Source organism: Acomys minous, assembly GCF_964271855.1.
Source record: "Acomys minous genome assembly, chromosome: 12".
Taxonomy (NCBI): Eukaryota; Metazoa; Chordata; class Mammalia; order Rodentia; family Muridae; genus Acomys; species Acomys minous.
Genome location: NC_140493.1, coordinates 20,427,754 through 20,455,023, shown reverse-complemented (window position 1 = coordinate 20,455,023; position 27,270 = coordinate 20,427,754). Strand labels below are relative to the sequence as shown.

General features: G+C 51.4%; 3 protein-coding genes across 6 annotated transcripts; 2 read left to right on the top strand and 1 right to left on the bottom strand.

Annotated features, from left to right (window-relative positions):
• Positions 1–159: 159 nt before the first annotated feature.
• On the bottom strand, positions 160–10,397 carry PMM1 (phosphomannomutase 1). Of its 3 annotated transcripts, none has more exons than XM_084748424.1 (8): positions 10,177–10,369; positions 7,310–7,427; positions 5,885–5,961; positions 5,683–5,774; positions 4,955–5,054; positions 2,483–2,558; positions 972–1,087; positions 160–664 (listed from the first exon to the last, which is right to left on the bottom strand). In XM_084748424.1, exons 1-8 carry the CDS (start codon positions 10,261–10,263, stop codon positions 542–544), a joined length of 789 nt encoding a protein of 262 aa, XP_084604550.1. In that variant the 5' UTR covers positions 10,264–10,369; the 3' UTR covers positions 160–541. The 3 variants fall into 3 exon arrangements, with proteins under 3 accessions (XP_084604550.1, XP_084604551.1, XP_084604552.1); XM_084748425.1 differs by lacking the exon at positions 10,177–10,369 and adding an exon at positions 9,785–9,829; XM_084748426.1 differs by lacking the exons at positions 5,683–5,774; positions 5,885–5,961 and having other exon boundaries at positions 4,955–4,997; positions 7,380–7,427; positions 10,177–10,397.
• LOC311578494 (cytochrome P450 2D3-like) lies at positions 7,751–22,303 on the top strand. 2 transcript variants are annotated; one of them, XM_084748368.1, is made up of 10 exons: positions 7,751–9,666; positions 16,707–17,113; positions 19,006–19,177; positions 19,368–19,520; positions 19,600–19,760; positions 20,346–20,522; positions 20,684–20,825; positions 21,033–21,220; positions 21,819–21,960; positions 22,057–22,303. In XM_084748368.1, exons 2-10 carry the CDS (start codon positions 16,925–16,927, stop codon positions 22,245–22,247), a joined length of 1,515 nt encoding a protein of 504 aa, XP_084604494.1. In that variant the 5' UTR covers positions 7,751–9,666; positions 16,707–16,924; the 3' UTR covers positions 22,248–22,303. The 2 variants fall into 2 exon arrangements, with proteins under 2 accessions (XP_084604494.1, XP_084604493.1); XM_084748367.1 differs by lacking the exon at positions 7,751–9,666 and adding an exon at positions 10,507–10,687.
• A 1,483-nt stretch (positions 22,304–23,786) lies between these two features.
• On the top strand, positions 23,787–25,165 carry LOC311578527 (NADH dehydrogenase [ubiquinone] 1 beta subcomplex subunit 11, mitochondrial-like). The gene has a single exon (XM_084748428.1). It carries the CDS (start codon positions 23,958–23,960, stop codon positions 24,621–24,623), a length of 666 nt encoding a protein of 221 aa, XP_084604554.1. The 5' UTR covers positions 23,787–23,957; the 3' UTR covers positions 24,624–25,165.
• The last annotated feature ends 2,105 nt before the right edge of the window (positions 25,166–27,270 follow it).

The window sequence follows — 27,270 nt, the reverse complement described above, 5'->3', positions numbered from 1 at the left end:
GCTGAGGAAGTCACAGCACGTTGGCCACGTCTAGGGCTTCAGTAGACTTCCTGGGGTAAGCTCCTATCTTTGTGTTTCCTCATCTGCAAAAGTGTGGCCCTAAGAGCACGTGACAGAGGCCATCATATCGCCAGACACATACATCTACCACCACACACCTTGTCTTGGGAACTTTATTATCTATGACGAAGTCCTTTGAGTAGTGGCCCTTCTCTGCCACTCGGCCCCCTTTCAGTCTGTGGCCAGCAGGCTCCGTAGCATAACTCATACCCAGCCCTCTGGGGGTGAAACCTATCTGTCCCACAGACCAGCAGCATCAGAAGCCAGGACCGTCACCGTAGAGTGCAAAAGTGCATCGCATCAGGAGCCGCCTGGCGAGGGACAGTTGCCACAGACCCTGGTCCTGTGCGGGTGGGCCTTGCGGTGCCCCACACGATACAAGGTGTTGGGCCAGTGGGATGGGAACCCTGGCACCCCATGGTTCTCTCTTGAGGCCTGGCCAGAACTTCCTGAGGGGCCCAATGCCCAGCTGTGGACACCGTCATGCCTCGTGGGCTGTCTCTGGGAAGAAAAGCTCTCGGCATCGTTGTACAGTGTCTTGAGGGGAGACCACGCTATGGCCGACAGTCCGGGGGTCCGCATAGATCTCAAAGTCGTTTCCACCCTGCACCCAGAGGAAGAACAGAGGAGATGCGGGTCTTAGGCGATGCCTACAGGGCAGGGGGTACCCTGGATGGGGGGGCCCAAGAGCCACCCTTCCCACACCAGCTCCTACCAACCAGCCCGGACTTGCTGTACAGATACCATGGAGTAAGTTTTTAGCCCTCTATAGACCCCACCTCCACCCCCAGTCCACTGAATGGGAGAGTGGGAGCGGTGATGTCTTCTGGGGGACCCCTGTGAAGTCTGTCCTGTGGCCTGAAGCTCAGGTGTTGGTTGGATTGACGGGAAGCGGGAAGGGCCACACTCACAGGGCTGGTTTCATTCCCAAAGAAGTGGATGATGTCGAAGCTGTCCTCATCCAGGCCGTCGAGGCAGCAGCGCTTGTCCCAGCCCTCAGGGAAGACATCGAAGCTTATCATGCCTCCTGTGGAAGGTGGGGGGTTACGACAAGGTCCCGGGAAGGACAGAGGAGGCCAGCAGCAGGGACACTCACAGGGCCGACTGGGGCAAAGCACTGGGCTTGAGACAGGGTCTCGGGTGTCCGGGTTTGGCTTTGAACTTATAATATAGCCAGGGGTGGGGCCCTGAACTCCTGACCTTCTGGCTTCTACCTCTCAAGTGCTGCTGGGAGCACTGACCTGCGGCACCACACCCAGCTCTTAGGCACTTTGTTCATTCAACAACCCTGAGAGCCACCAAGGGCTGACTATGGAGCGATACTATCTCATCGAGGCAGGAAACAGGCAAGAGCGAAGGCGGGCTCACTCAGCCAGCATGGCCTGGGAGACCTAAGGGGACAGTAAGCTCGAACACAAACCACGGTGGGACTACCGCGGGGCCCTGAGCACAATGGTCGGCTCTACGTAACCATAGCATGTGTTCTTCCCTCTGGCTACTGGGGAACCAGCTGAGGGGGCAGCCGGGCTATCAGACACCCCAGGAGCCTCAGGGGAGCCTCAAGGGGCAGAGGTTGAGCTGAGTCAGCTCTGGAAAGATCCGCAGAACCTCTGACTTACTAGCCAGTTGGACTGGGCAGGGACAACTCAACATCAAGAGGTCACTGAGGCCGGGCGTGGTGGCACACGCCTTTAATCTCAGCACTTAGGAGGCAGACATAGGTGGATCACTGTGAGTTCGAGGCCAGCCTGGTATACAAAATGAGTCCAGGACAGCCAAGGCTACACAGAGAAACCCTGTCTCAAAAAACGAAGAAAAAAAAAAAAAGCCGGGCGTGGTGGCACATGCCTATAATCCCAGCACTCGAGAGGCAGAGGCAGGTGGATCGCGTTGAGTTCAAGGCCAGCCTGGTCTACAAAGCGGGTCCAGGACAGCCAAGGCTACACAGAGAAACCTTGTCTCGAAAAACCAAAAAAAAAAAATTTTTTTTAAATTAATTCGGGGGCTGGAGAGATGGCTCAGAGGTTAAGGTCACTGACTGCTCTTCCAGAGGTCCTGAGTTCAATTCCCAGCAACCACATGGTGGCTCACAATCATCTATAAGATCTGGTGCCCTCTTCTGGCAGGCAGGTGTGCATGCAAGCAGAATACTGTATAAATAATAAATAAATAAATAAATCTTAAAAAAAAAAAAAAGAGGTGATCAAACTGGCACAGTGTCCCCTTGCTGGGCATGGTGGCGCACACTTTTAATCCCAGCACTCAGGAGGCAAAGGCAGGCGGATCTCTGTGAGTTCTAGGCCAGCCTGGTCTACAAAGCGAGTCTAGGACAGCTGGGGCTACACAGAGGAACCCTGTCTCAAAAACAAAACAAACAAAAGTGCCCCCTGCCTGCACCTGAGCCCACCACAGAAAGACATACCTCGGGAGAACCTCAGCCCCTTGCCAGCAAATTCTGTCTTCAGGGCTTCCACAAACTTTTCCCGGATCTTCTCTTTCTGTGGAGGGAAGACTGTATACTGTATCAGAGGGCCCTCTGTACACCAGGCCCGTACACCCCACCAGCTCCCCGGTCTTCTGGGTGAACAGGAGCCCCACTTTACAGATGAGGAACCAGAGGGTCACCTCGCCTTAGCTGCAATGCTGAGGCCTAGACCCAGAAACCAGTGACCCCAGTCAGTGGGGGTATGGAGTCATAAGCAGAGAGGCAGGGAGGGCATGGAAGTAGAGTCAGATCAGGCAGGACCCACCCTGAGATCTACAGGCAAACAGGATACTAGGCCTGGTAGCTGTACTGCTCAGCTGTGTGGTCCTAGGCAAGTTACCCGACCTCTCTGAGCCGGATTTCCAGAACTAAATGATAGATTAATTAGTAGCCACCGCCTGCTTTTCCAGAGCTAAGAGGTGTGAGCCCCAGCTGGCCTTGACTTTGCCTTCCTGGCAGGTAGGTGGGTACAGTCAGGGGTACACTGTGGGTACCCATGCTCCGAGGAAATGCAGCTCAAAGCCAAGTGTTGGGGGGATGGGGGGGCGGATGGGCAAGCTGTACTTCCCTCCCTTATCAGAAAAGACTGGTGACTGGACACTGCATGTGCCAAGCCCAGCACCATGACCCTGAGCTGCTCACGACAGGGTCTTTATCTAAGGAAGGCATCTTCCTGTGTCTGCTGTGAGGGTTCCATTGTCATGGCCCACCCACTCTCAGGGAAACACCAAAGGGCAGCCAGCCAAGCAGAGACACACTCTGCCTGCAACCCACCCACCCCCTAAGTGACCTGGGATGAGAGCCACCGCTCTGAGCCTTGGTTTCCGAATCAGCAGGATGGGAATCCGCCTGCTCGGTCATTCAAAAGCATTTCACGGCAGGCAGGCACAGTGGGACAGCATGCCTACAGTACTAGCAAACAGGAAGCTACAAGTTTGAGGACAGCCTGGTGACACAGTGAGTCTGAGGCCAGTCTGGGCTGCACACCAAGAAGATACATTTTCAAAAAGAAAATGCAGGCCAGGCATGGTGGCGCAACGCCTTTAATCCCAGCACTCGGGAAGCAGAGGCAGGTGGATCGCTGTGAGTTCGGAGGCCAGCCTGGTCTACAAAGTGAGTCTAGGACAGCCATGACTATACAGAGAAACCCAGTCTCAAACCCGCGCCCCCCAAAAAAGAAAAATGTTTCTTAGGGTGGGGGTGTGGTGGGGCAGTGATGGGCCACTTGCCTAGCATGTATGAGGCCATGGGAGCCTTCCCTAGGACCGCAGGTCTCTGCACAGGACATATAAGAGGTATGAGGGTGAATGTGGTAAGAGGGTCCCCACTGACAGGCGACATCCGAGCAAGGGTGGAAAAGAGGGCAAACCTGGTCCAGGACAGAAGTGGGGGACTGCCGTCTCTAGAGTGAGAAGCCATGGCTGCAATGGGGGGGGCAAGGGAAAGGCAGCCGGCCGAGTCAGAGTGAGAACACAGACGAGGTGCAGAGGTGGATGAAGGGGTGATGGTCGGGCAGGCAGGCAAGCGAAATGCACCGTAATGCTTAGGGAGGAGGTGACGTATACGCTGGGTAAGGTGGCATCCATTTGTAACCCTAGTACTAGAGAAGGGAGAGGAGATCACAAGTTCAAGGCCAACCCGGACATTCGGATACCAACAAGGCAAAACAAAAGCCAGCATCTATCTGCCCCTCCTCTGGTTCACCCAGCACGGGAATTGTCAGCAGAGAGCGGAAAAGCCAGGGGTGTTTAAAATGTTCTCCAAGGCAGGCTGAGAAGCAGAGGGGACAGAAAACACAGGAAGGGACTTGGGTAACCTGGAGAAAAGGCGGCCTGTGCAGATGAGCACAGCGGAGTCTAGAGTTGCTGGGTCTGGTGTGGGTAAGAATGTGGCACTGTGACGCACGCCTTTAATCCCAGCACTCGGGAGGCGGAGGCAGGCGGATCGCTGTGAGTTCTGAGGGCAGCCTGGTCTACAAAGTGAATCCAGGACAGTCAAGGCTACACAGAGAAACCCTGTCTCGAAAAACAACAACAAAGCTGGGCGTGGTGGCGCACGCCTATAATCCCAGCACTCGGGAGGCAGAGGCAGGTGGATCACTGTGAGTTCGAGGCCAGCCTGGTCTACAAAGTGAATCCAGGACAGTCAAGGCTACACAGAGAAACCCTGTCTCGAAAAACAACAACAACAAAAAAAAAAAAGAAAAAAAAAAGAAAAAGAAAAAAGAAAAGAAAAGAATGAAAGAAAAAAGAAAAGAAAAAGAAAAGGAGATCAGCAGTGACAGGAAGAAGCTGGTGAGCCTGCAGAAATGACACACAGTAGGTTCCCACGTTTAAACTCAAACCCCCATTTTACTGGTGAGAAAGCAAAGCTGAGTGACAGGGCCTACAGGGGCTCAGCACGCGGCACCTTGTCCAGTTCAGAGAACTCGATTCTCTCCTCCAGGGTACAGCTGCGGCCGATGGGCGAGATGTTCAGCATGCCGTTCCGGAACTCAATGAACGTCCCACTGGGGCCAAGGAGGAAAAAGGATGACAGAGTGAGAAGCCATGGGGACGGAAGAGCTCTGTTTTAAATCCTGCCCTACACGGAACCATCGTTTCCCTGGATTTCACAGGGTGAAAAGGCATGGTTAAAGTGCCCACTCCTTTAATCCCAGCACTGGGAGGCAGAGGCAGGTGGAGCCTCTGAGTTCAAGGCCAGCTCGGTCTACAGAGTGAGTTCTAAAACAGCCAAGGCTACACAGAGAAATCTTGTCTTAGGGGGGGAAAAAGATCCACCCACGTATAAATTAGGGTCTGGGCATAGGGGTGTGGCATAGAGGCAGAACACTTGCCTAGGATGGGAAAGGCCCTGGCTTCAAACCCTAGTTGCAAAATAAATCAATAAAGAAAAGCCAGCCGGGCGTGGTGGCGCACGCCTTTAATCCCAGCACTTGGGAGGCAGAGGCACGCAGATTGCTGTGAGTTCGAGGCCAGCCTGGACTACAAAGTGAGTCCAGGGCAGTCAAGGCTACACAGAGAAACCCTGTCTCGGAAAAAAAAAAGCCACTGGGCAAGGTCCTGGCTTCCAACCCTAGTTGCAAACAAACCCCCAGGTCAGCGGGGGCCCCACCCCCAGGTCAGCGGGGGACTCACCGCTTCTTGGGCAGCCTGAGCAGGGCCATGTAGCTGAGGCAGAAGTTAATCAGGTCCTGCAGCAGCTCCTCCCCGAGGTGGCTCTGGATCGTCTGTGTAAAAGGATACAAGGCTCGCACTGTGGCACACACACAAGACGGAAGGAACCCAGCGTGGAAAACTACGGTGCCCAAGCTAAGGCCAGGGGCCACTGACCACTTACCTGCTTGGAGAGCAGCCGCCCGTGCTTGTACTGGACGGTCCCATTCTCAGCAAACACATAGTCAAACTTCTCAATGACTTGGGGCCAACGGAGAAGCCAGGAGAGAAAGAAAGCAAGCATGAGACAAGGCCCACTGTCACCCCAGAGCCGGCACTGGGTGTGTGTGTGTCTGGCTTGGCAGCCGGGGCCCATTTATTCCGCCCTTCACCGGCTTTCCTGGCAGCCTTTCCATTGCTTAGGGAGGACCTTCTGCCTGGGGTCCCCTCCGCTCATCCTCCAAGATCCGGCTCCCTCTTCTGGGAGCCCAGGGATGCTCAAAAAGGGGGGGCACCATATCCACCTGCTCCATCAAGTCTCCCACTCTTTGCCCACAGGGATTTGCACAGCACTTTCCCCGCTCTGGGTGCCACAAGAAGCCGCTCTCAGGGAGTCAGGGAGGCCCGGGGAGCACGGTTACGACGCTTGGCAGGATACACGGGTGGCGGATGATATCGCTGGGGCTATGGGGTGTGGTGGGATGGAGTAGGGAGTGAGGGCTTGTCGTGACTAGAGATGGGCTGCGCGGAGCATAACTTTAATCCCCGCACTCAGGAGGAGGCGGAGGCCAGCCTGCTCTACAAAGAGAGTTCCAGGATAGCCAGGGTTATTACACACAGAAAGAGACAAAAACAGAAACAAAAAAGCCAAGGAGATAAGCGCTGGGTGTGGTGGTGCATATGCATGATTTCAGGACTCAAAGAGGCTGAAGCAGGAGGATTGCTACGAGCTCAAGGTCAGCCTGGGCTTGTCCTACTATAGCACTCAGTGAAACTCTTGTTTCAAAACAAAAAGCTGAGTGTGGTGGCTGAGGCTGTGCATTATTCAAAGCTAACATACTCTACATACTGAGTTCCAGGACCACTAAAGCACCACAGTGGGACCCCCGTCTCTAAAAACCAACAAACAGGGCTGCTGAGAAGGCTCAGTGGGTGAAAGGCGCCTGCCACATCGAGACTGACAACAGGAGTTCGGTTGGGGACCCACAAGGTGGGAGAACTGATCCCTGCAAGCCTTCCTCCGACCTCCCTAGGTAGGCACAGACACACGGGTAAGTCTCCCCGTAAAGCAAGATCTTAGGACTGATACACGGTCATTCTCAACAAGTCACAGACACCGCTAATTACGCTGTCAGTAAAGATGGATGGAAACCAAGTCTCAGCAGGGAGAAGGGGGGAATGTGCACCATCTAAGGGCAGAGCGCTGCCTGCTCTTCCTCTAGCTCTTTCTCCAGAATCTAGCACAGTACCTGGCCACTAAATGCCTGTTCAGGGTGAAGCCTCCGGCTGCTCCTTCTCCAACCCTGCTGCCCCACAGAAGCAGGAGAGGTAGCTCCACATTCCTTCCACCCCACGCCCAGCTGGAAAGACGGTGCCCTCCCTCGCCTACCTTCATCCCCGTCACCCAGCTGCTCGGCGATCTTCGAGTAGTCGGAGCCACCCACCACGCCAATCTGCACCCTACTCCGGAGCTTCTGCAGGAAGGCTGATACTTCAGGGTCAATTTTCTGCGGTGGAGCAGGAAGGACAAAAGGATTCTAGTTAGCAAAAAGTCTGGGACCTCTACCTGGCTTTTAGTGCTCAGAATCAGGGAGCTGCCCCCCCTTCTGTCTGAATCTGAGCACCCCCAATTAAGAAGCCAGAAATGGAAAAACGCAGGACTGTGTGAGCACTAACGTAACGCCCCAGAGTGGAAAATTCCACAGAGGACCTCAAATGATGTGCTGCAAAAAACAGAAAGACATCACAAATATTGCATACAACAGGGCTGGGTACTTGTCTAAAATGCATGTGAGGGCTGGCTCAGAGGTTAAGGGCACTGACTGCTCTTCCAGAGGTTCTGAGTTCAATTCCCAGCAACCACATGGTGGCTCACAACCATCTATAATGTGGTCTGATGCCCTTTTCTGGCCTGCAGGTGTACATGCAGACCGAGTACTGTGTACATAATAATAAATAAATAAATCTTAAAATGCATTTGGTCTTGGGCTTGAAAAGAAAGGTAAGAACAAGTTGAGTCAGACCCCAAACTTCCGTATATTCAGATACCACAGACCATAGCTAGAGACAATGGCAGAGGGGAAACAGGAATTCTCAAGAGCTGTCCAGGAAAGTCTAAGTCGGTGCAGTTGTTTTCAAAGGCAATTTGACAAAATCTGCTGAAAACTTAAATGTCTATAGCCAGTCAACCAGCATTGCAACTGTCTCTGTTCCCTGGGACTTGGTTTATAATAGTGAAAAACTGACTGCAAGCAACTCCTATGCTTTATCTGCCAGACCATGACACAGTTCCTTGGAAATATCACCAGGCAAAGGCACAGATAAGGCCAGATCTTTGCTTCCATCAAGGCAAGGTCCTAAAGCATGCTGTCTGAAGCAGTTGTAGGAAGCCATGAGAAAGGATAAAACCAAGCCTCACAAAGTAACGGCTAATATTTCCTGTGGGCAAAGAGATCCAGATAAAGGCAGCAGAGTGAGCCGTACTACATAGACAAAATTACTCTGTGGAGGAGAGCCAGGCCTAGGATCCCGGTGAGTTCAAAATGGTATTTAGCCTTTAGTGTTTTCATTCTTTATGGAAATAATGTGTTTGTGAACATATGTATAGTTAAAAATGAGCTTTCAAAAGCATCAAGCCTGGGGGCTGGAGAGATGGCTCAGAGGTTAAGAGCACTGTCTGTTCTTCCAAAGGTCCTGAGTTCAATTCCCAGCAACCACATGGTGGCTCACAGCCATCTAGCATGACATCTGGTGCCCTCTTCTGGTGTGCAGTTGTATGTGCAGGCAAACACTATGTGATAAATAAATAAATCTTAAAATAAAAATAAAATAAAACATCAAGCCGGGAGTGGTGGCACACGCCTTTAATCCCAGCACTCAGGAGGCAGAGGCAGGCGGATCGATGTGAGTTCAAGGCCAGCCTGGTCTACAAAGTGAGTCCAGGACAGCCAAGGCTACACAGAGAAACCCTGTCTTGAAAAAACAAACAACAACAACAACAACAACAAAGCATCAAGCCCACCTTTAATAGCAGCACTTGGGAGGCAGAGGCAGACTGATTGCTGTGAGTTCAAGGCCAGCCTGGTCTACAAAGTGAGTCCAGGACAGCCAAGGCTAACAGAGAGAGACCCTGTCTCTAGTAACAAAAACAAAAACAAAAACAAAACAAAACAAAACAAAAAAGCATCAAGCCCAAGGGCTTAGCAGTAGAAGAACTGACAGGCAGGTTTTTGCTCAGGCTTTCCCAAGGCAGTGCGACACAGGGCCAGCTGAGGCCCTAGGAGGGACCACCCTCTCTCCAACGCTGCATCTTCATTCCCAGTCCATCTCTGCTGGAAATAATGGTGGCCGACTTCTTCTGGGGATGACAAGGCTATCAGGAAGCTAAGACTTGGGTTCCCACGGGCTCCTGCCCAGTAGCACAGCCCCACTGCCTCTGCTCTGGGAGGACTCTCAGGTCATCCTGGTGGTCCTCGAAAGGGAAAGTAGACTCGGAGGACGGGCAGGAATGAGCCGGAAAAGAGTCAAAGGGAGTTAAGCTGGGTACGCGCAAAGATCGGAGGGTGAACCATAAAGAACGGATAGAAGAAAAATACACTTGCTCTCTTACTGTCCCTCAGCGATCCTGTTATAACCAGACTAGCCCTGGGACCTTCAACCTCCACATGGGTGGAGCAAAAACATCACCACCAACAGCAACGAGACTCATCAAAATAGCAGCTCTCTCCCTCCGACCTGAGGTGGAAGGTAAAAACCCTTAAGAGGCTTAAGAAACTAAAGCCAGTTTTAGGCCCGTGGACGAGGTTGGAACGGCTCAGACCTTTCTTGGCCTCACTAGAGGGAGACAGTAGGTTTGGAAGCTCACCGAGCTCTGCCTGGAACGCCGCGTTCTCATGCTAGGTTGCGGACTGACTAGTTGTGCATACTAGGGCTGAAATAAGGTGGGAGCATCCCCAGAGCGCAGCCTCGGTGCCGGGGACACCTGGCTTCCCGCTCAGAGACTCCCTTCCCAGGGCTGGATCCACCCTCTGCGCGCATAACGTGGAGGCCAGCCCACGCGCGGAGCGTCGGGGCCTGGAAGGCCGGGAGGCCCTAGGTCCCATCCCCGCGGTGACAGGGGCCCGTATCACTGCGTTCCACATTCCACACCGGGGCGCGTTGAGTGTCCGCGATCACGTGGCGGTGCCAGCTCCACGATTGGGTCGCCGATGCCAGGGTGACATTGAGAGGGAGCTTCTGAAGCTCAGGGGCCCTTACCTGGCGAGCTGGCGTGAGGGTCCCGTCCACGTCAAACAGGCAGAGGATGCGCTCTTTCCTGCGGGTACCCTCGACGGAGACAGCCATGGCTGCAGGTCCGCGCGCTGGGCGCTATCGCCGCAGCGGCCGCCCGGGTCGCGCGCTACAGCTGCCGGGCGGGACTGGGGCGGGGCCAGCTGCGCGGCACGGGGAGGAGCGGTGGCCATCGATCCTCCCTCCAGGGAGCGGGGCCTGAGAAGATGAAAGAGGGATACAGGCACCGAGGATGGGGGGGCGTGGCATTGGGCGGGGTCAGAGCGCTTAGTACTAGGCCGGGACAGGAACCCGCGGGCAAAGGGGTGGAACCGGAAGACAGCTTCTGGCGGGCTGGTTTCTGGTGATCCTTCGGGGGTGTCCTACGGGGAGCGAGGGCGGGGCACAGCCCGGCTGCTCCTGGTTCCTAAGGTAGTAGGGCAAAGGGATTGCCCTGTGCATCTTGAGCTTGGAGAAATCTTCCGGAAAGCCAGGCACGGTGAGCCAGCGCTTGGGAGGCAAAGACCTCAAAGTTGATAGCCCTCTGGTCTAGGGCTGCATAGCAACTCCCTGTTTTTTTGTTGTTGTTTATTTTATGTTTTCAAAACAGAGTTTCTCTTTGTAGCCCTGACTGTACTGGACAAGCCCCTGGGGTTTTTTGTTTTGTTTTGTTTTTTGTTGTTGTTGTTGTTTGTGTGTTTTGTTTGGTTTTGGTTTGTTTTTTTCTTTTTGTTTTGTTTGTTTTTTCGGGACACGGTTTCTCTGTGTAGCCTTGGCTGTCCTGGACTGGCTTTGTAGACCAGACTGGCCTCGAAGTCACAGCAATCCACCTGCTTCTGCCTCCCAAGTGCTGGGATTTGTTTTTTTGGTTTTTTTGTTTTTGTTTTTTCCCCGTTTTGATTTGTTTTCTTCGAGACAGGGTTTCTCTGTTTAACAGCCCAGAACTCACTTTGTAGACCAAGCTGGGCTCAAACTCACAGCTATCCACCCGCCTGCTTCTGCCTCCCAAGTGCTGGGATTAAAGGCACGCTCTTATTTACTTATTTATTTATTTATTTATTTATTTCAAGGTAGCCTGCCTAGGACAATAGACCTCCAGCTTTAAAACTTTTTTTGTTGTTGTTTTGTTGTTTTGTTTTGTTTTTCTTTTCGTTTTTTCGAGCGTTTCTCTGTGTATCCTTGGCTGTCCTGGAACTCATTCTGTAGACCAGGCTGGCCTCGAACTCACAGGGATGCATCTGCCTCTACCTCCCGAGTGCTGGAATTAAAGGCGTGTGCCACCACGCCCCAGCAAAAAGAATTGTCTTGCTGAACTTGTTTCCGTTCTGTGCTTCCTTGTTAACTTTGTAACTATGTGACCTTGTGGCTCTGAGGTTGTCTCTGCACAGGCTTTGGGGATGACTTTCCTTGATTCCTACTCTTGAGACTGCATATCTCACCATTCACCTTCCTTAAACACTCACAGCTCGTGGCGCATGCCTTTAATGCCAGCACTCGGGAGGCAGAGGCAGGCGGATCTCTGTGAGTTCGAGGCCAGCCTGGTCTACAAAGTGGGTCTGGGACAGCCGGGCAGTGGTGCAGACCTTTATAGCACTCTTTCGAGGCAGAGGCTGGCAAATTTCTGTGAGTTCAAAGCCAGTCTGGTCTAGAAAGGGTATTCCAGGAGGGCTAGCGTTCTGTTACACAGAGAAACCTTATCTTGAAAAACCAAAACAACAACAGCAAAACAAAAACAAAAATGAAAACAAGCCGGGCGGTGGTGGCAAACATCTTTAATCCCAGCACTCAGGAGGCAGAGGCAAGTAGATCTCTGTGAGTTCGAGTTGTAGACCAGCCTGGTCTACAAAGTGAGTTCAGGGCAGCCAGGGCTGTTTTTACAGAGAAACCCTGTCTCGAAAAACAATAAACAAACAAAAATAAAAAGAGAAAGCAAAAGACATCCCCAAATCTCTAGGGTACAGTTTGAGGGTGGGTTGCTAGCTAGTGTTGGGGATGGGTAAAAGGGTTCAATTCCCAGCACAAAGGGGAAACGGGAAGAAAAAAAAACCTTCCCATACTCTGTTTACATGAACTATTTAATTGACTTTGGGATCAGTTCAGGCTCCATTCCCATTCCACCGTCCTGTAACCTGGTGGCGATTGTCACCTCCGAGGTTGTATCTCCTTTTTTTTTTTTTTTAATTGGGTTTCTCTGTAGCCTTGGCTATCCTAGACCTTGGTAAATGGGGTCTCTGGTGACATTCATAGAAAACTACAGTACACCCATGAGGGGGAAAAGACTTCTGGAAGTTGTTAATTGCGCTGAAATCATTTCCTTGTTACTGGCAATGTTGTTGGGTTTGTGGTAGAAGCCAAAGAAACTCACTTCAGACAGAAGCTTCAAATGAAAGCTTTATTTTCTGAGCACAGGGAGGCAGCCAATTTGGAATCTGAACAGTGTCCTTGAGGGGAAGTCTTTTGCATACTTAAAGGTGCAAACCGCAATTAGCTCATACAGGGGGGGTGGGGGGGTGGGGGGGTGGAACAGGGTGGTCAGCTCTGACTCAAGTGATTTTGCTAACAAGCAGTTCTAACTAACCTTGGAAGTTTGTCTGGCAGTTGGGGCAGCTGGGCTTGTGGGTTGGGGGATTTGGGGCTGATTAATAAGGCCATAGGGTATGTTGAACATAAACATAGTTTATGGTCAGCCTGACCTTGTATAGAGATTCTTTTACATCAGCAGTGAGCTTAAATGATGGGGCTGGTGGGCCTGAAATAAAAATATCTATAGTGGGCTGGAGAGATGGCTCAGCGGTTAAGAGCCCTGACTGCTCTTCCAGAGGTCCTGAGTTCAATTCCCAGCAACCACATGGTGGCTCACAACCATCTATAATGTGATCTGATGCATACTGTATACATAATAAATAAATCTTTAAAAAAATATCTATAGTAATTCTACTCAAAAGGAGCAGGACTCCCTGGGCGGTGGTGGCACACGCCTTTAATCCCAGCACTCGGGAGACAGAGGCAGGCAGATCTGTGTAAGTTCGAGGCCAGCCTGGTCTACAAAGTGAGTCCAGGACAGCCAAGGCTACACAGAGACACCCTGTCTCAAAAAACCAAACCAAAACAAAACCAAGGAGCAGGGCTCAACAGCAAGAGGTATCAACTGGATTCCTAGTGAAGGGATCTTTTCTCATCTCATATTCCCCTGGGCTTCCCATGACTCTCTGTTCTATATATTTCCTTCCCTCTAGACTTTGGTCCCCTAGTTTTAAGAGTTGTTCAAGACATTGTGTTCATTTTCTTTTCTTTCCTTCTTTTTCTTTCTTTTTTTTTTTTTTTTTTTTGAGTCAGGGTCTCTCTTTGTAGCCCTAGCTGTCCTGGAGCAAGCTGGCCTCCAACTCTTTTCTCTCTCTTTCTCTCTCTCTCTCTCTCCCCACTCCACCCCCACCTTACAAGAAAAATGTGGTAGTTTGAATAAGGATGGCCCCACTAGGCTCTCACTAGGAAGTATTTGAGGATTAGAAGGATCAGGAGGTCTGGCCTTGTTAGAGGAAATGTGTCACAATAAAGACTCAGGAGCCAGACTCAGGTGAAAAGTCTGTTTGCTCAGAGAGGCAGAGAAAGCACCTAGCTGACCTTCCTCCTCAGCTGACATCCCAAAAGGAAAAAGAAGTTCTCTTTCTCCACATTGTCTAAAAACCCCTCAAACTCAGTGCCCTCCTGACCTCCTCTTACTCTCTGTGGTTTTTTCCCTGTGTTCACTCCCTGCCAACTGGTTGCTTGCTCCCCCTGTGGCTGACTTTAATCCTGCCTTGGATTAAAGTTGTGTGCTAGGGCTGAGCTACATCACAACTAGAAACAGGTTTTTGTAGTAAACAACACAACTGTGGAAGTCTGTTGGGGAGAGATTGACCCACCAAGAAATAAAGGGCAAATAAGAAACAGCCCACCAGGCCAGGCGTGGTGACGCATGCCTTTAATCCCAGCACTCAGGAGGCAGAGGCGGGCGGATCCCTGTGAGTTCGAGGCCAGCCTGGTCTACAAAGTGAGTCCAGGACAGCCCAGGCTAACACAGAGAGACCCTGTCTCGAAAAACCAAAAAAAAAGAAAGAAAGAAAGAAAGAAAGAAAGAAAGAAAGAAAGAAAGAAACAGCCCACCATGTGACAAGAGCATTACCTAGGGCAGGGCAGTGGTGGAGCACGCTTTTAATCCCAACACTCGGGACTTGGGAGGCAGAGGCAGGAGGATCTCTGAGTTCAAGGCCAGCCTGGTCTACAGAGCCAGAGCAAGTTCCTGGACAGGCAGGGCTACACAGAGTGTTAGGGTTTAAGAACAGCCACATACTGGCCACTGGAACACCAGACTCAGGTTAATGGAAGTTTATTTGAACACTGAACATAAGATGGACATAAACTGACCAGTCAGGGCCATAACCTGGGCTCAGGAGCCAGACTAGGACTTCGGTCTGCTTCTAAGGCAGGCTTTTTAATAAGAAAAACTGTCACCAGGTAACAGCCAGGTAACAAAACCAGAACCAGTTAACAACCAATAGAACTGTAACCAAGTTATAACCAGCTAACAAAATCGAAACCTAGGAAGCAACTTTTTCTTTCTCATTATTTATTTATTTATTTATTTATTTATTTATTGCTTTTCAAGACAGGCTTTCTCTGTGTACCCTTGGCTGTCCTGGACTTGCTTTGTGGACCAGGCTGGCCTCAAACTCACAGTGATCTACCTGCCTCCGCCTCCGGAGTGCTGGGATTAAAGGTTTGCGCCACCACACCTGGCTGATAAAGTGTTTCTAACTAACCTTTAATTTGATTGGTTCTGTAGTTGAGAAACTTGACAGAGTGTCCAAGTAACAAAGTGTACAAAGTTTCAGAAATGAAACCATGGTGACATAACTGCTGGAAGGCAGAGCCTGAAAACTTAATTTCACCTGGGGCTGGAGAGCTAGCTCAGCAGTTAAGAGCGTTAGCTGCTATTGCAGAGGACCTGGGTTCAATTCCTAGCATCCATATGACATCTCACAACTGTCTGTAAGTCCTGTTCCAGGGGATCTGAACCCTCACACAGATGTACATGCAGTCAGAACACCAATATACATAAAATAAAAATAAACATATTTTTTAAAAAAACTTAAATTTTGCCGGGTGTGGTGGCACACGCTTTTAATCCCAGCACTCGGGAGGCAGAGGCAGACGGATCACTGTGAGTTCGAGGCCAGCCTGGTCTACAAAGTGAGTCCAGGACAGCCAAGGCTACACAGAGAAACCCTGTCTCGAAAAACAAAAACAAAAAAAACAAAAAAACCTTAAATTTTATAATCAAGAATATGGCTTCTGATATGCTAAGAGCAATAGCTGCTGTTAACAGAGGACCCACAGTTATGCTGGGTCTCAGCGGAGGAGCTATAGTGTTTCAGCAGGTAACAACACAGAGGAAACTCTGTCTTGAAAAAACAATAAGAGTCTGAGACAGCCCATGGGCCTCAGGGCATTCCCTGGCAATTGTTGACAGTTTCTTTTTTCTTTTTCTTTTTTTTTTTTTTGGTTTTTCGAGACAGGGTTTCTCTGTGTTAGCCTTGGCTGTCTTGGACTCACTTTGTAGACCAGGCTGGCCTCGAACTCACAGCCGCCCACCTCTGCCTCCCAAGTGCTGGGATTAAAGGCGTGCGCCACCACACTCGGCTCTGTTGACAGTTTCTTAGTGTTCTCAGATCTTATCTAAGAATCACCCAGCTTCTGAGTCGGGCCTTCCTCATTAATTCAGCCAAAGGCTCCTTGGGCCCCAGGCTCTCACTGCCTCCCACTCGCTCCTCTCGCTCACAAGCCCTTTAAGTGGTGTAACCTGTAGTACCAGTCAGCCCTTTATGCCCTGCCAGCCGGCTACTCTAGCTTGCCCCTTTTTAAATTTAATTTAAAAAATTTTTTTTCTTGAGACACGGTTTCTCTGTGTAGCCCTGGCTGTCCTGGACTCACTTTGTAGACCAGGCTGGCCTCGAACTCACAATGATCCACCTCCCTCTGCCTCCCAAGTGCTGGGATTAAAGGCCTGCGCCACCACAGCCCGGCTCTAGCTCAGCTCTTGTTGCAGTCTGAGGCAATGTCCACAAGCCCCTCAGACCCCTCTGTGCATTACGTTATCAGCTGATTGACTTGTCAACACCTTGTGATCATGCGCCTTGGAGCACTTCCCTGGGCATCTGCCCCTCCCCCGCTGCTCACCCTGCCTCACCCGACATAAATGCTATGCACAGCTCCTTTGGAACTCAACTCCCAGATTTCGGTGCCCGCCCCCACCCTGCCCCGCCTCACCCCTCCAATTCTCACTTGTGTAAGCACCTGGGGAGAGAGAGCACCTCTGAGGCTGACCTACCTGGAATGTTCTAGCTCTTCTCTACCCTCTCCTCTGAAATGAAGAGCAGACACAACAACCTAGCTCAAAGCAGAGGACAAAGGGCAAGCTGGCCTCCTTTTTAAGAGCCCAAATGCCCAGGCTGTGGTAAGAGTGTCTTTCCTGGTTCCAGGTGGCTTGAGTGACAGCCCTGACGTTTTCCTAAGAAAGCCAGAGAAGAGCCAGGCGTGCTAGTGAACACCTTTAATGCACAGGCAGAGGCAGGTGGGTCTCTGAGTTCAAGACGAGCCTGGTCTACAGAGTGAGTTCCAGGACAACCAGGACTACACAGAGAAACCCTGCCTGGAAAAGCCAAAGGTGAGAAAAAGCCAGAGACACAGTGAGACGGCCATGTGGCTGCTGGCTGTGGATAGTCTGTGGCCTGTGGCCGTATTCACAGCCATCCTCCTGCTTTTGGTGGACTTGATACCTCGGCGCCAGCGCTGGACTGCCCGTTACCCACCAGGCCCTGTGCCATTGCCCATTCTGGGCAACCTGTTGCAAGTGGACTTCCACGATATGCCGCAGAGCTTGCACAAGGTGAGTGGATGTGCTGGTGGAGGGCAGCAGAGGCATGGTGTTCCTGTCAGCACATGGTGGGGCGGGACACATGCAAGAGGATGGGCTGGGGTTGCTGGGCTTTTTGACGGAGACTCTTGCAGCCCAGAGGACACTCAACCCTCTAAGGGCAAAGACAGGAACACGGTGGCCAGGAGGTTGTGTAGAGGAACTTTAATCCAGTGGCATGGGCTTCTCTGATCACAGCCAGAGTCCTTCTAGGTCTGTGTGAACCAGCAGGAATGCAGACACGCCCTTAGTACACACCTTTCATGCCAAACAATGTAGGTAAAGTTAGTTTGTAGAAGAAAACACTAGCGTTTGAAAGCGATGTCTAATTGAGAGACAGACAAGAGGAATCGGAGAAAGATTTGACAGAATAGGATACTCCCAACCCTCTTGAGAGCAGAGAGGATGCCGGGGCGTGGTGGCGCCGGCCTTTAATCCCAGCATTCAGGAGGCAGAGACAGGCGGATCACTGTGAGGTCGAGGCCAGCCTGGTCTACAAAGTGAGTCCAGGACAACCAAGGCTACACAGAAAAACCCTGCCTCAAAAAACCAAAAAAAAAAAAGAGAGAAAGAGAGAGTGAGTGAGCAGAGGGGAAAGAGAGGAGACTAGAAAGCAAGAGGGAGAGGAAGGGAAAGGGAGGAGGGGGCCAGTTTTACTGGGAGAGTTGTACAGAGACAGGTTGCAGAGTGAGAACAAGCTAGACACAGGTGAAGACAGCTGAGCCAGAGAAGGAGGAGCCAGAAGATTAGAGCAGATTGTCTATGTTAGTATGAGGCTAGGAAGAGCAATTCAATCAGAGACTGAGAGAAGCCAGTTTGGGTCAATCAGCTTCGAGAGTTGTTTTGAGGCACACAGTTGAGATGAACCAGCCAGCCAGAGTTCAAAAGAGCTAGAAAGGCCAGGTGTGGTGGCGCACGCCTTTAATCCCAGTACTCGGGAGGCAGAGGCAGGCAGGTCGCTGTGAGTTTGAGGCCAGCCTGGTCTACAAAGCGAGTCCAGGACAGCCAAGACTACACAGAGAAATCCTGTCTGGAAAAAAAAAAAAAGGGCTAGAAAGGCCGAGCTTATTCAGCAGTAAGTCTCAGGCTGAAAACATTCTAGACCTAGGTACAGAGGCTAGACATTTTCAGGACTAAGTCTATGTAAGCAGACAGAGGCAGGAAGCCTCTGAGACAACAATTACATCAAGCAAATAAACGTTTGCAAAGTGGGGCAGGATGTGACAGCAAGTTTGGGATGGGTTAGAGTAGAAGTCACGGAGGCCCCGAGTCCCTTGAGACTGGACCCTCAGTGAATGAAGTGTCTGGGATCTAGGAGAGAGATCAGGGTCTAGTGCATCTGGGCTCTGAGAGAGGGATCAAGGTCTAGTGCATCTGGGCTCTGGGAGAGGGATCTGGGTCTAGTGCATCTGGGCTCTGGGAGAGGGATCAGGGTCTAGTGCATCTGGGCTCTGGGAGAGGGATCAGGGTCTAGTGCATCGTGTTAATGAAGTGAGGAGAGAGGTGGTGGGGATGGCGTGTGGCCTCAGGTCTCACTGCTGACCTCAAGGTACCCCAGATTCCTCATGTGTGGTGGGGTGCTATGGGGCTCAGTGGCAGTTTCCCCGGCTCTGGCAAGGTTACAGTAAGGCAGTCTCTCATATATTATGAGCCCTTTGCTGAAAGTAGAAGATGAGACACCCCAGCCACAAAGGCCCAGATCTCAGTGGTAGCACATTTGCCCAGGATATGTAAGGTTCTGCGGACACACACACACACACACACACACACACACACACACACACACACACACACACCATGAACAATACATTAAGGCTTGTGTGGTGAGCTGGTTCTAGGGTTTGCGCTCTGTTCCTCCACTTTAGCTTCGGCGTTGCTATGGTGACGTGTTCAGCCTGCAGATGGGCTGGAAGCCGGTAATCGTCATCAGTGGACTGAAGGCCGTGCAGGAGGTGCTGGTGACCTGTGGGGAAGACACTGCAGATCGTCCTCGAATCCCAGCCTATGAAAACCTGGGCTTCGGACCCAAATCCAGAGGCAAAGGGCTGGGGCAGGGGACTGGGTCGGACAAAAGCGGTGTCACAGATAGGCTTGTGGGCAGCAGAGGGAGGACAGGACCTGATGGGGGTGGCCTTAGAATCAAGCAATACAAGGAGAGGTTGCCGAACGCTGAGAATGCAGGACAGCGCAGCCAGGTGTCCTTGGTTACGCACAGATGTGTCCACAGGTGTTATCCTTGAATCTTACGGGCCCGAGTGGCGAGAGCAGCGACGGTTCTGTGTGTCCACCCTGCGAAACTTTGGCATGGGCAAGAAATCTCTGGAGCAGTGGGTGACGGAGGAGGCTGGCCACCTCTGTGACGCCTTCACCGACCAGGCTGGTGGGTGATGCGTGAGGGGTGCAGATGGGCACAGGGAGAGATGGGCAGTACACTGACGTGCTTGCATCTCCGCTCCCAGGGAGTCCCTTCCATCCCAGCACCATGCTGAACAAAGCCGTATGCAATGTGATCGCGTCCCTCATTTTTGCCCGTCGCTTTGAGTACGGAGACCCTTACCTCACCAGGATGCTGAGCCTATTGGAAGAAAACTTGACAGAGATCTCTGGCTTCATTCCTGAGGTAGGAGGCTCAGGGCAGCCTGCAGAGCCACTTCTGTGCTGTGCATCCTCCCAGAGGAAGCTGCCTGCCCAGGCTGTGGATGGGAGAAGCCCTCTGAGAGTCAGCTGCAGGAGGATAGGCTCGTCATTGACAAACCTTCCACAACAGGAGGGGAGAAGGGGTCCAAGGTCGGGGTTTCTAGAAAGCGAGAGAACCTGTGTCCTCTGTCTACGTAGAAACCACATATGCCTGTGGTTTCCGGGATGAAATTCTTCTCCCCTCTAGGGCTGCCAGAAGCCAGAGGCTGCAGCTGAGGAGGAGCGGGTGATGGGTGGGGACAAGCAGGCTCTGGGTCCACTGTGAAGGAGGCCGGGGGCTGAGCATAACTAGCATCAAGGAGACAGCCAAATGGTGAGTGGGTAATGAGCTTGTCACGCAGCCCGGAGACCTGACTATGACGCCTGGGGACCCATGTAGGGTAGAGCCAGTTGATCCTGTTACTTGCTCACACACAACATGGTACATGAGCCCCATACATGACTGGTGACTGATGTTAATTAATTTTATGAAGAGGAAGCCCTGAGCCCTCCTCTGTGGCTGTCACAGGTTCTTAACTTGTTCCCGGTGCTCCTGCGTGTGCCAGGGCTGGTTGACAAGGTCTTCCCAACCCGGAAGGTGTTCAGGGCCATGTTGGTGAAGCTCTTGAGCGAGCACAAGATGACCTGGGATCCTGCCCAGCCACCCCAAGACCTGATTGATGCCTTCCTGGCTGAGGTGGAGAAGGTGAGCGACAGCTGCCAGAGATAAGGTCAGAGGCGTCGGTTAAAGTATCCTGTGGGTTCTCAGTGTCTCAGCACCGAGGCTACCTGGAGACAGCTGAGGGGTGCTGTGGGCTTTCCTCCCTTGATGTACTGAGTGAGCCCACTCTCTCTGCCCGATCCCAGGCCAAGGGGAACCCTGAAAGCAGCTTCAATGATGCGAATCTGCTTCTGTTGGTGGCTGACTTATTCACTGCTGGGAGCGTGACCACGTCAACCACGCTGTCCTGGGCCCTGCTCCTCATGATCCTGCACCCGGATGTGCAGTGTAAGCCTGGGGCTGGGAGGGAAGAAAGACAGGGGGACACTCTCGGATCATGCCTGAGTTACTTGTGACTTGCAGTCCTGGTTTGACCCAAACTCCTACATGAGCTATGATGTCTTTTTCACGTGGACCCAGATGTCAACACCGACATAGGAGGTCAAGGTACAGTCCAGTTTGACTGGTTCTCTGAAAGGGATGCTGTCCCTCCAGGCCGCGTCCAGCAGGAGATTGATGAAGTCCTAGGGCAGGCGCGGCGCCCAGAGATGGCCGACCAGGCCCGCATGCCCTACACCAATGCTGTCGTCCATGAGGTGCAGCGCTTTGCGGACATCGCCCCATTGAATTTTCCACATATGACGTCACGTGACATTGAAGTACAGGGCTTCCACATCCCCAAGGTAGGCATGGCCACCCTTGTCCCAACGTCTCCACCAGGCAAACAAGGGCCAGGAAAGTACAAGACCACCACAGTCTGGAATTCCACATGGTGACGGGACCTACGAGGGTGTGAGTACGCCGCCGCCATTGCCCAAGAATCCCCAGGGAAGAGCAAGGTGTGGTGGCGCACACCTTTAATCCCAGCACTCAGGAGGCAGAGGCAGGCGGATTGCTGTGAGTTCGAGGCCAGCCTGTTCTACAAAGGGAGTCCAGGACAGCCAAGGCTAACACAGAGAAACCCTGTCTCAAATAAATAAATAAATAAATAAATAAATAAATAAATAAATAAATAAATAAATCCCCAGGGAAGCGAGAAGCCCAGTGAAGTGAGACACAGGGATTTTAGGAATCACTGCACACAGGGACAGGTGCTGGCTTGGGGCCTCATGGGAGACAGGGCCCTCTGTGCCATAGGGAAGGGACTGAGAGACTCTGAGGTTGAGGGTGAATGAAAGAATCCAATGTGTACAGGGAAAAGAGGCTTTGCATGTGAACTTGACGGTCAGGGTCTTGGCGGCCCCAGCTCAGTCCATCTTCACCCCGTGTGTCTCCCGCCAGGGCACGATGCTCATCACGAACCTGTCCTCGGTGCTGAAGGACGAGACCGTCTGGGAGAAACCCCTCCAATTCCATCCTGAGCACTTCCTGGACGCCCAGGGACACTTTGTGAAGCCTGAGGCCTTCATGCCATTCTCCGCAGGTGCCCGCGGGGTGCCTGGATCCCTTCCCCTTCCCAGAATGCCTTGGAGTTGTGAGGCTAGGCCCCTGGCTGACCAAGCCTCTCTCCCACCCTCAGGCCGCCGCGCATGCCTGGGGGAGCCCCTGGCCCGCATGGAGCTCTTCCTCTTCTTCACCTGCCTCCTGCAGCGCTTTAGCTTCATGGTGCCCGATGGACAGCCCAGGCCCAGCGACCAAGGCATCTTTGGAATCCCAGTTGCCCCCTCCCCCTACCAGCTCTGTGCTGTGCTGCGCCAGCAGGGACACTAATTGCAGTCCTGTTCCTCAGGAAAGGCCAAGCCACGCACAATAAACCAGTCTTGTGGACGCTGCTGTTTCCTGCTCTCAACTCAGTCTCTGTCCCTGCTGGGTGCTCAGACAACAGTCTCTATCTGACCTTTGCCACCTGCCTGATCCCTCCCCAAGGGACAACATGAAAGCTGGGGTGAAGGGGGTGCTGAGCCTGGAGCATGCGCACAGCACTGCAGTTTCAGCACTTGGGAGCCTGAGGAAAGAGATTGCAAGTGTGAGGCTATCTTGCTCTATGTAGCAAGGTCAACCTGGACTACATACTGAGAACTTTTTTTTTCTAGACACAGGGTCTCTCTGTGTAGCCTTGGCAGTCCTGGACTCACTTTGTAGACCAGCTGGCCTCGAACTCATAGCGATCCTCCTGCCTCTGCCTCCTGACTGCTGGGATTTAAAGGTGTGCACCACCACACCCGGCGACAACTTTTTTTTTTTAAAGATTTATTTATTTAATATTATGTATACAGTGCTCTACCTGTATGTACACCTGCAGGCCAGGAGGGCACCAGAACACCAATGTACATAACATAAAAATACAAAATTTCTTTAAAGAGTTAAAGGGATTAAGCCGGTGGCTCACCCCTTTAATGCCAGCACTCAGGAGGCAGAGGCAGGTGGATCTCTGAGTTCAAGGCCAGCCTGGTCTACAAAGCAAGTCCAGGACAGCCAAGCCTACACAGAGAAACCCTGTCTCGAAAAAAAACAAAAACAAAAGAGTTAAAGGGATTAAAAGGCAGACCCGTATGCAGTGTATATCCTGGGGCTCAAGATACCCTTATTTTGGGCTGGAAGATGGCTCAGCAGTTGAGAGCCCTGGCAGCTCTTCCAGAGGCCCTGGGTTCAAATCCCAGCACCCCTATGACAGCTCACAGCTGTACCTCCTGGTCCAGGGGATCTGACACTTGTACATAGACATACATACAGGCAAAACACCAATGCACACAAAAGAAAGGTTAAAAAAAAAAAGACTTAGTTTTGGGACAAAAACTGGTAGTGTAGGAAATGGGACACAAACACACATTTCCTTTTTAAAAAAAATGTTATTTATTATTATGTATACAGTGCTCTGCCTGCATGTACACCTACACACCAGAAGAGGGCATCAGATCACATTATAGATGGTTGTGAGCCACCCCCTCTCACTAGCCACCCCTTCCCCCACCAACTGACCCATCTCCCTAGTCTCGCTCCACCTCCAAATTGATTCTTTTGCTCTCTGGGAACCGTAGAGCCAATAGGACCAGACATCAACTGATCAGGGGAGGAAATTCAGTCTTGACTGCGAATGAGAAAAGTAGAAGGTAAAACCCAAAAGTTATGAGATTATAGATGTACATAAAGAGATGAGGTCGAGGTGCACCCCTTTAATCCCAGCACTCCGGAGGCAGAGGCAGGTGGATCGCTGTGAGTTTGAGGCCAGCCTGGTCTACAAAGTGAGTTCAGGACAGCCACGGCTACACAGAGAAACCCTGTCTTGGAAAAAAAAAAAAAAAGATGAGGTGGAATAATAAAAAGGAGTGGTATTAATGTCTTCTCTGAGTTTTCTGGGAACTTGGGTCCTGCCTCAAGGTGATGGAGATTGATCCTAGAGAGAGCTTTGCAAATGCCAGGCATGCTCTACCCTAGACACCGTTCCCAGTCCTTTTCAGGTGACAGTTGGCAGTGGAAGGTATGTCATTTAAGGCGCTCTTAGAACTGCTACCATACTCTTGGAGGATGTCAGTGCGCTGTTATCAATTAAGGAACACTGTTCTCCAAACACCCCCCCCCCCACACCTCACCCTCACCCCCCGTCAAAGGAATGGAATCTGCCTCCGACGTCCGTTATCTCATCTGCGGTTCCCCCACCCCACCCCCACTCCTACCTCTGCCGCTGTCATGGCGGCTTGGCGGTTAAGTTCGTGGGCTCGCACGCTTTCCGCAATTCGAGGCGTCGAAGCTGCCCACCATCGCTGGAAATCCAGCTCCACCAGAGCTGTGATCACCAGGTCCTCTGTGGCCGGAAAGAAGGAGAAGAGAGAACCGACCGTGCACTGGATGGAGGACCCAGAGCCGGTGGATGAAAACGTGTATTCGAAGAACTCAGACTTCCATGGCTACGACGACGAGGACCCCGTGATGGATGTCTGGAATATGCACGTCGTTTTCTTCTTTGGTTTTTCCATCGTCCTGGTCTTCGGCACCACCTTTGCGGCTTATGTGCCTGACTACAGGATGGTCGAGTGGGCCCGCCAGGAAGCTGAGATGCTGGTGAAACACCGAGAAGCCAGTGGCCTCCCCATCATGGAATCCAACCGTTTTGACCTCAGCAAGATCCAGCTGCCGGAGGACCACTGAGGGGGCGTAGGCAGCCCTACCTCGCCCACTCCCTTCCTTTTTTACTGTTCACTCCCCAATGAACCTATCAAAGAGATTGAAAGAAGAAGGAAAAAAAAAAAAAGGAATGCGTCACTCCAGCCAGGCCTATCAATTATCTGGCCAACGGACTACACCTCAAGAAGACTGGTTCCCATAAAACTATGCTGAAGAGACAGAAGAAACAGTTATCCTTTTAATGCGTTAACGCCTTTTCCTTCACAGAAGCCCTGTCTTGGATCTAGTCAGTGTGGGGCCTCCACCTTGCGGAGTGCTCACTTTCCTAGCTCACAAAAGGGCATTTTTTCCCTTGATGTTCTAGGCTTTCTTGTTCTTCCTTTGGATAGCTCCTCTCCCCGGCTGCTGCCTGGGGGCCGCTCCGTCAACCTCCACAACTAACCTCCATGCCTAACTCGAAAGGCATGGCTTTCCCGTCTCCTGTTTTCCATCTGAGATCTGCCAAGTGTTTCCGGTTGCTTGCCCTGTGTTTCTTTTAAACGCTAATAAAATTGTCCTTAAGCTTCCCTCTGGGTCCACCCTTAACTGACTTTATTTTTGTAAAGTTTATTTTACGTTTTGCCCCTGCATGTTTCTATGCGTGGGCGTACGTGAGTGTGGAGGCAGGGGGAGGGCAAAGGCCTCTGCAGCTGGAGTTGGGAACTGACCTTGATGGGGTCTTCTACGAGAGCTGACTGCTCTTCGGTCGAGCCATCCCTCTGATCCTAGTCTCTTATTAATGAATACAAAGGGGGGGGGGACCCTCATTACCCTGGTAACAGAGTTAGCGTTTTGGTAGAAGTCATCTGGCAGCTGTCTCAGACCCAACACCTTTGGCTAGAACTTTCTACCTATACATGTTTTGCTCTCAAAGATAAACATGATTATCTTTGGGGCAGAAATTTAACTAGGCCAGCTAGCCTCAGAAATACTCAGGGTGACTGACTGGCTGGGCATGGTGGCACACGCCTTCAATTCCAGCATTTGAAGAATTCCTAGGAGTTGTTAACCCTGAGATTGGTAAGAAAAAAAAATAAATTCAGCCAGGCAGTGGTGGCGCATGCCTTTAATCCCAGCACTCGAGAGACAGAGGCAGGTGGATCGCTGTGAGATCAAGGCCAGCCTGGTCAACAAAGCAAGTCCAGGACAGCCAAGGCTACACAGAGAGACCATGTCTAAAAAAACAAAACAAAACAAAAAAACCAACAACAAACAAACAAACCAAACAAAAAAATTCAATTTTGAGCCAAATTTGAAACATGCTTTAGTTAAATACTGACCAGGATGGACTCTGGGATCCCAGAGAGTGGCACCAATTCATGTTTTGTTTGTGAGACAGGGTTTCTCTGTGTAGCCCTGGCTGTTCTGGACTCTAGACCAGGCTGGCCTCAAACTCACAGAGATCCACCTGCCTCTGCCTCCTGAGGTGCTGGGATTATAGGTGTGTGCCATTATATCCACCTCAGATTCACATTTCAGGTTTTTTTGTTACTATTGTTGTTGTTTAAGATTTATTTATTAAAAAAAAAAAGATTTATTACTATTGTATACAGTGCTCTGCCTGCACATACACCTGCTGGCCACAAGAGGGCATCACATCATATAGATGGTTATGAGCCACCATGTGGTTGCTGGGAATTGAACTCGGGACCTCTGGAGAAACAGTCAGTGCCCTTAACCGCTGAGCCATCTCTCCAACCCCCCACATTCACATTTTGCAGGGGCTTAAAAAGGCAAACCCCACAAATCATAGCATTTCCCCATTTGGTCCAATAGGGCAACTGTACATCCAAATGTGTTTCCTGCCTATGGGCCTCCCGCCCACGTGTAATCAAGTACGTCCAGTGCACATGGGTCAAATGAACTTGTTTAGTGGATTAAAAATCATGTGGCTTGCTATTTCCCAAGAACTACAACTTCCAGAATATTCCAGGGAAGTTACCTTTCTTTGGGCAGGCGGGGTTCACAGGTTGACTTTGGGTTTTTCATGGTGAGAAATGTTTTGTTTTTTGTTTTCTAGCAAAGGTAACAGACATCTTCTAATCTTGGAAAGCTTTTATGGAGATGTTTTACTCTCTCCACCTGGTCAAGCTTTTTTTTTTTTTTTTTTTTTTGGTTTTTCGAGTCAGGGTCTCTTTGTAGCCTTGGCTGTTCTGGACTCACTTTGTAGACCAGGCTGGCCTCGAACTCACAGCGATCCGCCCAACTCTGCCTCCCGAGTGCTGGGATTAAAGGCGTGCGCCACCACGCCCGGCACACCTGGTCAAGCTTTGTTCTCTTCTCCCCCGAATCCACTCTGAGGCCTGACTCAGCATTCACAGTGGTTAATGGCCTAGACCTATTGTTCTCAGTCTGGGGGTTGCATGTCAGATATCCTGAAAATTAGATATTTACATTTTGATTTTTTAAAAAAATCTAAGACAAAGCGAGGTAGTGGTGGTGCACTGCCAAGAGCCACCCTGTTAAGGGAGCTCACTAGGCTTGTGGGCTGTCTAGGAGGTGATCTGGTATTTGCAAGGTCTGTACTGGGATTCACCCCCAGAACAGCGTCCAGCCTCTGACATGCTGTCAGGAGCCACTGATTTGGGGAAGTCCAGCAGGCATGAGAGATTTCTGGAAGGGATCTGGTATT